We start from the raw sequence: 13,011 nt of genomic DNA, 5'->3' as shown, positions 1-13,011 counted from the left end.
TCAGAGTGTGAAGCAGATGTTACCTGGAGTGTCTGCCCAGCCGGGGTGCATCACGGAGAAATGGATGTTTCTGTGAGCCTTTGCCCACTGTTCTGTCAGGACAACTTGCTGTCTCTAGGATAGAGCAGTAAAGTGACCGCTAGCACCACGTTCAACAGCCTGTCCACCAAATTAGTTCCCAGGGAAATAAACTACATCAACTGTACCATAAATACCACAGCATTTATGTACAGCAGAAATATACACTTGCTTGCTCATCCTGACTGGATTTATTGGGTAATTTCATCAGAGACTTCCACAGTTATTGCCATCCATACCCAGGCCACAAATTTAGTATTAAAGCAGCTGCACTGCTTTTACTGACCACATCTACTTGCTGCAGACTGTGGGCAAGAACTAAGCAGGCAGACAGGGTTCATCAGCTAAAGACAGTGTTTTCCCTTGGGACTTCTCATATCAAATGAAAGTCTAACCATGCTCTCCATGCAAAATGTATGGTAGTATGCACTCCTAAGGGCATGCCATCATACTCCTGAAGACTACTGCCTGTGCATCTGCTTGTGGGTTGTATGCAACAGGAAAGCAACAGTGACCAAGAGACTTTTTGCAAAGTAGATGGTATGAGCTGCCTAGCAAAGAAGGGCTGGGCTTTGGTTTCAATCCCATGGACTGTACCTTGTTCTGTGCATACACCATAGTTCCATCAAATGGCCCATTTCCCGACTGCAAGTCAGATACGTTTAATTTTTGAACTAGCATGCCCCCAGAAGAGACAGTTATCTGTAATGAAATGAATGAAAAAGAAATGAATGAAAAGCAAAACCAGGAACTCCCCACTTTTGAGATGCACTCATGCATGCAAGGCAGTCTTCAGGCCATAGTTGGAAGTCCCTACAGAGCAGGATTCTTCTGCACACTCTTTGCATTATGCTCGTGAGCAGAGCATACCTGGAGAGAAGGTCGAAGGTACATAAGTCTTTTAAGAAATGATTTTCATTCAAAGTGATGTTGATTCATCTCAGGGATTTTCTCCTTCTTTCTTTTGAAAAGTAATGGGGAGAAAGAAAATAGTAGAATAGCACTATTCGCAGTTTGTATGTTTAGCATTTACCAAAGCTAATTTGAAGCCATACAAAACTTGGGAAATTTCATTTTTAAAAATGTGCCTGCTGTCTTATTTTACACCAAGATCTGTAAAGTTCTTCTAAGCCTATACTCCTGTTGTACGTATTTTGCACTCTGCTGTAGGAGCCATCTTGCCCTAGGGAATCTAATAGGTTAAGTTCCCAAATGAAGGGTTTTACTCTGATTTCCAATGAAGGGTTGAGAGCAGCAGGCAGGAGCTTTGCCTTAGAGGAGGAGGTTGTTAGCAAAATCCAAGAGGATTTTAGAGATCCTTACAGCATTGTAAGTAATCCTGCATTGCTAACACAGTCAGAGAACTGCTGTCACAAGCCAGAAGGTAAAAATAGTAAAACACCCTTTTTAAACAGCATCACAGACTCACCACTCTGGCATCAGCTGCTTTTTCCAGGAGGGGCACCAGGGCAGTTGTCATGATGTATGTACCTAAAAGACAGACAGGCACCAACATTAACTTTACCTTTTAAAAAAAGCTTTCTTCTCTCACCACCCTTGTTAACAACCCAAACCCCAAAGTCTTTTTATTTCTGAAATCTGATCTGAATTTGACAATATTTTTTTTGTTGCTGCTTCACCTGCAGTGTGCCAACTCAACGTGTAGTGGTTCACATTGCCATATACTTAGCAAAGGCATATATTATTTTACAGATTTTCCTGTTTGTTTTACGTATAGAGAAAACAGCTCACTATATTCATCTGTGAGAATCTGAAGGCAAAATAGCTCAGATATGGAATTCCTTGGTTGGGGGAAGGTGATGCCAGTGAAGAAATGGGGAAGGCATTTCCCCTGCAAGTCTGGCATATACACACAGATCTAAGCTGGGTCATGAACAAGAGAAGCAAACTGCCCTTCATGCTTATAGTTCTGAGGGCACTGCATATGCACTTAAAACTTGTCCATTTTTCCCTTCTCACTATGAAATCACTCAGAGTACACTGACACTTTTTGTGCTGCACACAAAACCCACCCCTTAAATCCCTGGTATGACCATTACGGAAGATAAGGAATCCTTGGGGGAAAAAAATGTTAACATTGCCTGCCCAAGGCTGAGCTAAGATTACTTGGAGAAACTTAAATGTGTTTGTTTAGCAAGGATTTTTACGCACAAATATATTCCATTACCATGACCAGCACAGTTTGTTTTTACAAACACTGTTCAAATGCCAGTGTATTTGCTTCAGTCACCCTAGGACACACACAGACACACCTAGTGATGTTTCACACAACCGAGTGCAACACAGAGGGGTTTTTTTTATCTTTTCAGAGATTCTTTTCTGTTTAAATGTATTTTTTAAAAATTCCATTTAATTAAAAATTAATCTAGCCCCATTTAGTCTAGTGTTTCTGCATCTACTCCCCACTCACGTCTTTACAAACAGCTCTAGTTCAACAATTCTATCAGTGATAAATGCATTTTTTCCCTGAGCTACCAACCGAGGCTGTGTTTTTCACTAAGCATGAAGACTTCAGCATGTCTTTATAACCTCTCTTCCACACAGGCAATGAGATCACCAGTTAAAACACAGCATGTTTATAAATATGGTACCAAAATCAAACATGTTACATGCTTAGTGAACAAACTGTTCAGTTCACCTGTCAAGTCACTGCAGCCTTCACTTTCTCTATATAATCAGAAGTATGTCCATACACACATGATATATTTAAAACCCTGGCCAATCAAACAAAGCAAATGCACTGCAGATGAGTAAATGCAGCCTGTCTTCAGCAGAAAATGTGAGCAAAGGCAGCTGCCAGTGAATAACGAGAGCCCGGCTGTGTCCCCGGTAGTGGCAGGGAGACTGAGCGATGACATCACCGCTACAAGAACTCCCGCTGACTGTCAGGGGAGGCTGCCACGATGTGGGAAAAAAGAAATAACAACCCAGAAGAAAATCACTTCAGTACAAGCTGAGAGCCTTGTTTTAATGTCTGGCTGTGGATTCTTCAAAAAAGTAACATCATGTCTTAGTTAAATAAGCTGCATCTCCTAAAGGCAGAGCTGCAATGCACCAGCTCTGACGATGCTCCATTTTTGTGTCCTGCAGATTAATTTACAACTTTAAGAGACTTCATGTCGATTTGTTAATTCTAAAGAGCTGCAAAGATGAATGCAATAATGTTGCCTCATTAACAACCGAGTTTTATTTTGGTTTGCAGCCAAATAAGAGAAATGTTCAATGCCAAAAATCCTGCTTAGAGCAACTACAGCTTGTCAGAAGTTTTTGTGCTTATTTAGAACCACAAACTAACTGCAATGCCCACATCTCCTCTTTTCCTCAAGTTTATTAAGAATTCAGTAAATCCCACAAAGCCAGAGCATTCCATCTTTTTGCCCCACAAAACCACTTGCTCATTTGCTTTGAGACAGAGCACAAACAGAGCAGTTTTGATCACAGCTTCTTATGGTAAGCAACAGTATGTGAAAACACACACACAATCAGGCATTATGGCTGCAGTATTTAATTTCTCCCACTGCTAAATATTTCACTGACTACTGCCCCCATTTTAAGTGTTTGAACACAAACTCCTCATTCCTTTGACAAAAATACTTGGATATTATACATTCTTATTTGCCTGGGCTGGTCTGTCAGGCGTAACAGCCTGGAAAAGAAATTTAGAACAGTAACAGTAGAACAGATCTACTTTATGAACAAGGTTTATTGCCGGTTGGAATACATCATCAACTGAAACCTGCCCATTTTTATCAGTGCAAAAGCCAGCCCATAGCTTGATGGTGACACTCAAACAGCTTGGGAGAAGGGTCAGGATGGTCATTGCAGGGCCTGGCACAGCGTGTACCTCATGTCAGGTACTTGGTCCAGCACAGCTCTATCACAGCAGGCACTAACACAGAAATTAATTTCTGAGTAAAAGGGGAAGCAGCAAATGAAGGCATTGCCTGCCACTGTCCTTATGAAAAAAATAGCAAATTTTTCCTGTTAAAAAAACTGTGCAAGGAAAACCAAGACTGATCCAGTAGAAGAAACTACATTCATCTCTGCCTCTACATAAGGAAATCAAGGCAACATCCAAACTGTATGTCCTTTTGCCAGTACTTGATTATTAATACCAAGGTACTGGATATCAGCCTTTCCAAAACAAGCACTTGAGCATTCTAACACATTGACTTGATGCAAAAAAAAAATTGTCTCTTAAAGGAGAAATTTCCTCCCACAGAGCTCAGTTTAAAAAGGTAAAGCATACCAAATGTGAATAATGCTTAATTATCACTGGGTTCGAACTGTACAGGTTGAGTTTTGTTTTGTTTTTAATGGTTTAATACAAAAGTACATGAAGGGAAAGGCAGCATTCAACAGCACTCTGCTTTGCACTGAAAGCATTAATTATTTGGTATCTCCTGAACATGCAGCTGGTATTACCTGCATTTAGGACTACGTGACAGGAGCCAGATTTGTGCCTCACCATTTCCTATCACTGGAAGGTACATTGCCCACAAGGCCTGAAAGCTTGTCTCCCACTGGTATAACAGGGGAAAAAAATCAGTGAAATAGATGGTATACAACATTTCCCTCTGAAGAGAAATATTTGCTGTGACACAAAGGAGTCCAGCAAGATGAATTTGGGAGCTTGCTCAGAAGCAGCAGGAATGCAGAAGAAGCTGAGCCCAGTCTATTACACCCGTATAAAGGATTTCATCTTGCCCTCACCGAACTCTGCCAAGGTGAAGAGCTGACTTGCAAAACCTACTGGACAAGCTACAGCCCTGTTCTGTGTAATGAGGTTTGACACAGTACTGGCTGGCCATGTTTTCTCTAGTTAAAAAGGCTCCTGGGATAGATGTACAATTTATTTTAAAGATAAACTGTCTCTTAACATTAGTTTTCTCTGCAAAAATTTCTGTAGGCGTTATGCCTTGAATCTGATCTCCCATGACAGGAAAGCACATATAATACAGAGTAATTAAAACTTTTCTATAGAGCAACACCACTACACAACTTAATCATATGGTAAAGCAGACAGGGTAGGTTGCCAATCTATGTATTAAACATGGTCATTCCAGTAAAAGTAATGAGCATCCCATTTCATGAGAATATACTTTATTCATGCACATTAATATTTAAGTTTCGTGTTTACTTGAAAAATATAAAAAGCAAAACCCTCCAAAAATACTGAATCACCATACAGTTCCTTGTGGCCTGTCTGGTAATTGCTCCACCTTCTCTGAGACCTTCTCCATTTAGTTGAGTAATCTGATACTGTGCTCTAACCAACAACTCAAATTTTTGACTCCTTACAGTGAACTCCTCTGCAACCTGGATAAGCACTAATTCAGTGGTTTCACAATCACAGAGTGAAATATTTGTGACGTATGTGCAGGAAATGAGGCACTGTTAAGGAGATCAACATTTGATTCATATAGTCAGCTGGGTTTTTTTTAAAGCCCCAAAACTACAAAAATCAACCTGACTGCCTCATAGACTCCTAAATAAAGTTATGCTACCTTTTCCATGACATGATGCAGAAGCTGAGGGGACTCTATGGAAGACACCAGTATTTGGTCTTGTGCAAAGGTAGCTCTGCATGTTCTTTCAACAGTTACTCCACTGTGGGTCTCATGACATGAACAAAATGAAAGCTATCCCAGTGCACAGGGCAGCAGTCTCCAGTGCATTAGACATTGGTCTTTCTCACAGAAAACTGCAAGTGTTGCTGTACTAAAACATGAAAGTAATCAAAACACAGGATAGCCCTATCAGAAAATATAAACAAACACTGTGCATGCAGCTATCCAAACTGCTGGTGGCGTAGATCAGTCTACCAGAAGCAGGAGAAGATTCTTAGGATTTACATATTTCAGATTGGAAATTAACAGACTGTCACATAAAATAAAAGTACACAAACACATACTCCAATTTGCTTTAAGATTTAGTGTGACCCTAAAATCTGTACTTTATAAATCAATTTTGAAGAAAATTATGGTTTCAGCAGAAGTAACATTGCAAACCCACTACCTACTTATAACATCAAATTAATTGATGATGCAATTACTGTGGATCCAAGTGTCTTGGTGGATTCCAGAATGTTCTTTTGCTTGATGTTCTGCCTAGCAATTAGTGGCCCACTGCTGGTGAGGTTTTTGCCCTGCTAACATTCAAATAAGGGCAGGCAGCCAGCACCATACTCAGTGAAGTTTTTCATGTGCCTGAGCTCTGCAGTACTATTAGGAACAGTGTTACTTCAACTGAGAAAAAAGTGGGAACAAAAAACCTAAACAAACAAACAAAAAAAACCCCAACACCACCAAAAAACTTTAATTGTACAGATTTCAATGGCTCATTCATCTGGTAGAAATCAGTTAAACTGGCTTGCTTTTCTTGAGTCCAAGTAAAAACAAACCACAGAAACAAACAAAATCACCCAACAAACAAAGTGATTTTGGCCTGATTATCTTTTCAAGCCTGCAGCTTATGCAGTTCCAAGTAAGAGACATCCCTGAGTCTCTTTTCCTGAGTAAGAGATCAGAAATGAAGATTCTAGTGTGTTGTCTCTGAGGGCAAATTCCACTACACTAGTAATAACTGAGAGTGTATGGGAATAGTTAATGAACATGAAACACAAAATAAAGGTTTACATTTCCCTCAAACGACAAAGCTCATCTCAATAAAGGTTCCTCTGTCTCCTGGGAATCAGGCTTCAATACAGTTAGTGCATGTGCAATTATATTCAACCTTATCCTTTCACATACCACCTCTGATCTGTAAGTCTCAAAGCTCTTTAGAAAGAAAATTGGAACCACAGCCTCCTTTTCACAGATGAGGTTATCTTGCAAAGATCAGGCATTGAACTTATAGCAAACTGACAGCCAGTATTCAAGTTGTTTACTTCCATATACTTCCAAGCAATTCAGAACACCAGGCTGCACTGGCTTCTGTGAAACACCAATTAGATGCAGTTCATGTGGAGGGAAGAGACTGACAAACATCCACCCAGGTTAGGCAGCTTGTCATAGATGGGCTATAGTGTTACTATGACAGATAAACATCTTATTTCCTCTGGCTCTAACCCTTCTTGCACAGAGTGGAAGTATATGTCTATATATTATTAAAACACGAGAGCACATTAGATTGAGGAAAAGATGCATACTGGGAGCATCATTTATCTCTCAGTGTGTTTTAGCATCCCCTTGGCCGGTAAGTAGCAATAAAAAAGTAACATATATGCCATTTTTCCACGTCAAGGAGGAAGATATGTTGAGTAAAAGCAAAGTGAGGCAGGCGATAAAATAGAGGAAAAAGGATTGTTTCAGCCAAATGTCTAGTGCTTCAATAAGAACGTGCTTCTTTTGCCTCCACTTGCTTATCAATGCTGAAGTTTTTTTCCAAAATGACTGAATGCCACCAGCTCTAATAGTCTTTACTGGGAGTTATACTAAAACAAGTAAAATAAAATTAAATTAAAAAAACTTTTGACTGAGAAGTCTGCAAGACTCATCAGAAGAAATGATTGCTTGTTGCTGCCCAGCTCCTAGGTACAACCCAGAGTACATGGTCAGCCCACAAGAAGAAATGTAAGGGCAACATCACACAAACTAGAGGATAGAGAAAAAAAATCTGCCCATCAGGATTGGCAGGTCTGCAGGAACACTGCTCACATTACCCCTAGCCAGTCACTTCATTTGGTTTATTTGAAAGTGTGTTTCAATCAGCAAAATTGTATCTATTTCACACTCATCCCTGGCCACTGCTCCCACATTATGGTCTGAGTGTTCCATTCTGCCCCCTACACTCCCTGAGCTCCAGCAATCAGACAACAATTCTTGAGCCTCTAGCAGAGAAAAAAGGCAAGGTGTTTCATTTGACAGCCACGACAGAACCACAACGAGCCACGCAGCATTTGTGCCTCAGAATCATTGTAAGGGTGCTACAGGCAGCAGCACAGATGCAGCTGCCACCACCTGCTCAAAGCACTTTACAGTCTGAACTCGAATATTAAAAAACCATACAAAGCCTTAACTATCAACCTGCATTCTACATTTCAAGAATTTCACCCACCTGCATATTCTGACAGCACCAGAGAGGACTATGCACCTCTTGTTTCAGTTGCCATCCTCAATTAGCCAGTCACTGTGTTTTACATTAAGGAAATTTTACTTTCTATTCTAACCACTGTTATTTTTGCACATATTCACACAAGAGGACTTATGCAGTCATTTTTGTCCCATGTGTGTCCAAGAAAAGATCAGTATATAAAGTAGTTTCACAAGTCAGATCACCAATTAGAACTGAACACTGACATCCATTATGCTCAAAAATGGACTAACAGATCAGTCAAGAGGAAAACATTCCTAGACTAGATTTAAAAGCTCCACAGCACTTCAGACACCTAAATGAGCAACTTTACAGCTTACAGAAATGTTAATCAGCTATCAGGTACAGAATTCAAAAACTGTGTTGTGCATTTAAAGCATTTTTAGATAGTTACAACCTACACACTCCTTTACCAGACCAGAGATGCAGGGTAGGAGGAAAAAAAAAGTCGAAGAAACATGGAAGGAACACGCTACATGTAAAGATCTGCAGAAGATACTGATATTACTCTACTTGGTTAGTCAAGTGAGGGACAACTGCACATTTTCCAAACAAGGGCCTTGAGCCCATGTCACCCTTCAGGCTTTAGCATTACTGGGGCAGAGAGGGGAATTTAGTTTGTTCTTTCAGACCACATTTGAATTTACAGCAAACCTGTAATCCAGCCATATCTAATTTAGCCAGGTTTTTCTCTGGGAACCTATACCACAGACAGTTACTGGAAGAGAAATAATTTCTCCCAAGTAAAACACACCCAAACGCACCTACTACTTAGGGAAATAACACAGCATCTACTCTGACAAGTCTTTCTCCACACAGCTTTCTCCTGCTGTGACTCCTACTGTTATAATTTATTACCCTGTCTTTGACTTTGAAGAAAAAGCCTGTGGTTTGTAGCCTTGGTCCTTCCTGTGTGTCTGGCCTGCAAGCACAGAAGCTTCCTGTTGCACTGCCAGCTTCTTCCAGCTCAACCAAGTCCCACTCTGTTCTTGAAAGATTCAAAATTTAATCCTTGCTTTTGTCTAGAGAGAAGCAGTCTAAGCAAACAACCCTGTCCTTGTCTGAACTCTGAAGAAACTGGACAACAGAGGATGATTTACCTCCTTACACTTAAACAATCATGCAGCAAGTGATACACGAATGATTAAAGGAGACCTATAAGTAACATCCACAAAAGATAATACAGGCATTTTCCTAGTTTGCTACAACCATAATTCAGCTTCCTCTGGGCAGCTGTAAACCTCTAGTAAGGCTGATTTACAGCTGAAAAAGCAGAATTTGCTGCTTCTACTTTTGCAATAAAATATAATTCAAGTGATGCACTAGTACAGTTCCTCAGCACTTAATATCCTCAATGTCTAAAACTAAACCAAAACATGCTTTTGCATTTAGACTGCTCTGTTTGTTTCACTCTGCATCCCTCTGGAAGAACTGTACCTTTGCAGTTGCTGGGGTTTTGTCTGACAGACCACAAGAGGATAAAAACTAATTTAAGGTGAATACATCCCTCAAGGTAGAAGCTCTTGTACTTGTGCAGCCAAGAGAAATTTGTTGGCAAAATAAACCCTTTTTGAATTTTTGACCATAAGAAACAGAAGGATGTTAGCAGATTAATCTGAAGTAAATGAATCTGTGCCTTTATACTTGATTTGTCAGTTTAACGTATTCAGACTTGCAGAAAAAAGAGCTGTATGCACAGTAACACTGAAGCACAAGACATTTATACTAAAATTTTAGTTTCCAAACATAAATATAATTTAAGGAACCAACATAGGAAAAATGCTAAGAATAAAAACGAACAATGGTTTCCAGGCTATATTAGTTCTAGAAATGCTTTATCTTTACATTCTCCTCTTCCTCATTCCAGATACTGATGAACAGGAGGAAAATACAAAAACAAAGCACCGCAGTTCTTCCCTAATGTGTCACTTTTGAATATATTAAAGAGTCTCTTGAGAAATCCACCTACCCTGCACAGAGGCAGAAGGGGAAGAGTGTCAGGACTGTTGGGTTGATGCAAGCACCAGGCGTCTCTTTGCAAGAGGTGCAGCTTTCAGCCTTACAGATACCAGCAGCATCAGACAGCTCTTCCCTCTGGCTGTTTGCTCACCTCTTCTCCACAGCTTCTGTGGGGAAACCTTCCACTTGGCTCGCCATTTTCCCTGCTCTTCCGCATCTCCACTTTCCCTTTTGACTTGCTTCCCATCGTTTGTCCCTCTTACACCAGTGCCACATAGTTCACACAAAGTGCCCCTTTCCCGTGGAGCACCCAAGATTTGCCCATTACTGCTCCATCCCTTGACCAGAGATTGCATTTGCTGGAGAGATCCAGGGCACCGCATACGGCACAGGCTTCCAACACAGCGCCTCTGTCACACAGAACAGGGCTGTGCAGGCACACTCAAACATGTGAATGTCTCTTTAAGCATCTGAACGTGCTCCAAGCTCCATCCAAACCGCAGAAACACACAAGTATAACAAAGAGCAGCATTAGCAGCAATGCTCAGAACAAAGTTCCCTAGCAAATTTGAGAATCAATCTGCAATTTTCCACTTCCGCTATGATAAATAAAGATGCTGGTATCAGAACAACTGAAAAATGGAGAAATTAAAAAATGACACTCCAGACAAGCTGTAACATTGCTTCTCTTCCTTCCTGGCTCCTTCCCTGGCACAGTAATGCTATGATCCCTCTCCGAGCAGGAATACATACCTCATGAACCCAGCTATAAAAACACACTTCCGTAAGCAAAGTATGTTCCAGAACTAAACCTTCAATACTCACCCAAAGTGTTTGTTGCAAAGTTTTTTTCAAGTCCATCTTCAGTTAACTCTCTGTTATTCACCATACATCCCGCATTGTTGATCTGTAAAACAACTCCTTTAAACAAAAACAATCTACACAAATATCTACAAGGAAATCCACACATATGAGCAGTCTATGTTAATTTGCTGTTTTCTGACACTGTAAAACAAAGCTACACATGGTAGCTTTTATTTGTTCAATAAAACATGATTGCAAGCTGTGTGCAGCTAGCCTAGTCTCTGACACATTTGTTTCTCTGCCTTACCTTCCAGAAGGATCTCAGACTTTTCTTTCCCACCTCAAAAAAAGATTTGCCACTACACACCTTCCTGTGTGTTCACTGCCACTCCTAAAATGTTATTTCCCCATTTTTATCAGATGTTCCTCATCTAGTAAGCACCAAAGGAGCTGCTCCAGGTGTCTCAGCTGTAGTACAGCAAATTTTCACTGCTAAATAAAGGGGGAACTGTACTGAGCCCCTTGCCAACCATGATGATGAACTGTTTCCTCCCTCCCTGGCTCTGTTTTAGTCATTGGACTTTTTGCAAAAGTTTAATCTTTCAGAAGGTCTAGCTTTAAGAAGGACAATATTATTAGTAATGAAAGTCAAAGAGAAGATGTATGGTGTCTCCAAAGATGCAGCTATAAAATTATGGCTTTTCTCTTTTTTTGTAGGACATCTGTGTTAACTGAGAAGGGACAAGAGCAAGCAAACCCTGGAGCCTCCTGAAAAAATAAAAAAGCATTTAGAGAAAATTAAGGAGAGAACTGTGGGCCAAACTGTCAAGTCTACATGACCTGTCCTCCAAATACATTGGCTACACACTCCCAAGACAGACACACATGACTGAAGTACAGAAACTTACCAACACATTTAATTTGTGTTCATTTTGGAATTTTTCAGCAAACTTCCATATTTCCTTGGGATTAGATAGATCCACAATGTGCAAGAAGATATTCTAAAGGAAAAGAAACTAAGTCACAATCAACAGGCAAAGTGAAGAGAAACCCTGTGAAGGCCTGTCTAGATGAAAAGGTTTTTAAGTGGTATGAAAAAACTATTGTCTACAGAACATAATTAATACATGTTAATAAGCACAACTGCAAAATTTAACTTCAGGCCTTAAAACATGTTTCCCTGCTGTTTCAGAAGCAGCAGGGGATTGCTGCTTCTGAGACACAGATTTTTAATGCCAAAGTTGTTAAGAGAGAGTCCTACTTAGATAAATATATGTGACAGACAGTCAGGCATAGCAGAAAACTAGAAAAATATTGCAAAGCTTGCAAAATTTCAGTTTAAACTATTTAGCAGCTTTCTATTTGGCTGAACTTTCTGAGTAAATGCCCAAGGTCACAGCATTAGAGAATAATCTAGATTGGAAGAGACCTCTGGAGGCTGCTTGGCAAACATGGAGATTCACCAGTCTGTCTGAGCCCCCTGCTCCGAGCCTTCAGCATTTGATCATCCTCACAGTGAAAATATTTTTCCTACTGTCTGTAGCAGTGAGGTAGAATTTTGTCCCTGTTCCAGTCTGTGTCAGCTGCCTCTTGTCTTCCCACTGCAGACTTCCAAGCATGGTAGTGCCTTCCCTACACACTCCCATCACATGGCTGTAGAGTACAGCAAGACCCATCTCAGCCTTCTCAACATTGAGCAAAATCAGCCTTCAGAGTCACTTCGTACATCACACGTCCCATCTCCGTAGTCACACTCTGCTGGATCACTCCAGGACAGTGATGACTCCCTCATACTGGGGAGTTCAAAGCCAGGCACAGGACTCCTGCTGTGGTTTCACAAAGGCTTAACAGAGAGGAAGATGCACTTCCCTCAGCATGCTGGCTAGACTCATGTTCATACAGCCTGGGGTATGGTTGGCCTCCCTTGCCCCAGGACACTGCCCACAGAGGGACAACTTGTCATTCCCAGGTCCCATTCTGCCATCTGCTTTCTGGCCAGCTAGACAAAGACTACACTTCATTCTGTCACCCGTGCTCTCACAGATGTCATCAGGT

At 40.7% G+C, this 13,011-nt stretch overlaps 1 protein-coding gene across 3 annotated transcripts in view; it reads right to left on the bottom strand.

Moving 5' to 3' along the window:
• Positions 1–13,011, bottom strand: part of DHRS12 (dehydrogenase/reductase 12) — a 29,241-nt gene that overhangs the window by 7,289 nt on the left and 8,941 nt on the right. For all 3 annotated transcript variants that reach the window (XM_063392037.1, XM_063392039.1, XM_063392038.1), the window contains 5 exons: positions 11,865–11,957; positions 10,978–11,059; positions 1,508–1,569; positions 676–780; positions 24–114 (listed from right to left, as the gene is read on the bottom strand). In XM_063392037.1, coding sequence (XP_063248107.1) covers positions 24–114; positions 676–780; positions 1,508–1,569; positions 10,978–11,059; positions 11,865–11,957 — 433 coding nt within the window. The remainder of the gene's footprint in view (positions 1–23; positions 115–675; positions 781–1,507; positions 1,570–10,977; positions 11,060–11,864; positions 11,958–13,011) is intronic.

The sequence above is a fragment of the Prinia subflava genome, chromosome 3 (assembly GCF_021018805.1).
Source record: "Prinia subflava isolate CZ2003 ecotype Zambia chromosome 3, Cam_Psub_1.2, whole genome shotgun sequence".
Classification (NCBI taxonomy): domain Eukaryota; kingdom Metazoa; phylum Chordata; class Aves; order Passeriformes; family Cisticolidae; genus Prinia; species Prinia subflava.
Note: the sequence above shows the minus strand (reverse complement) of the source record. Positions and strands in the feature narration are given on the sequence as shown.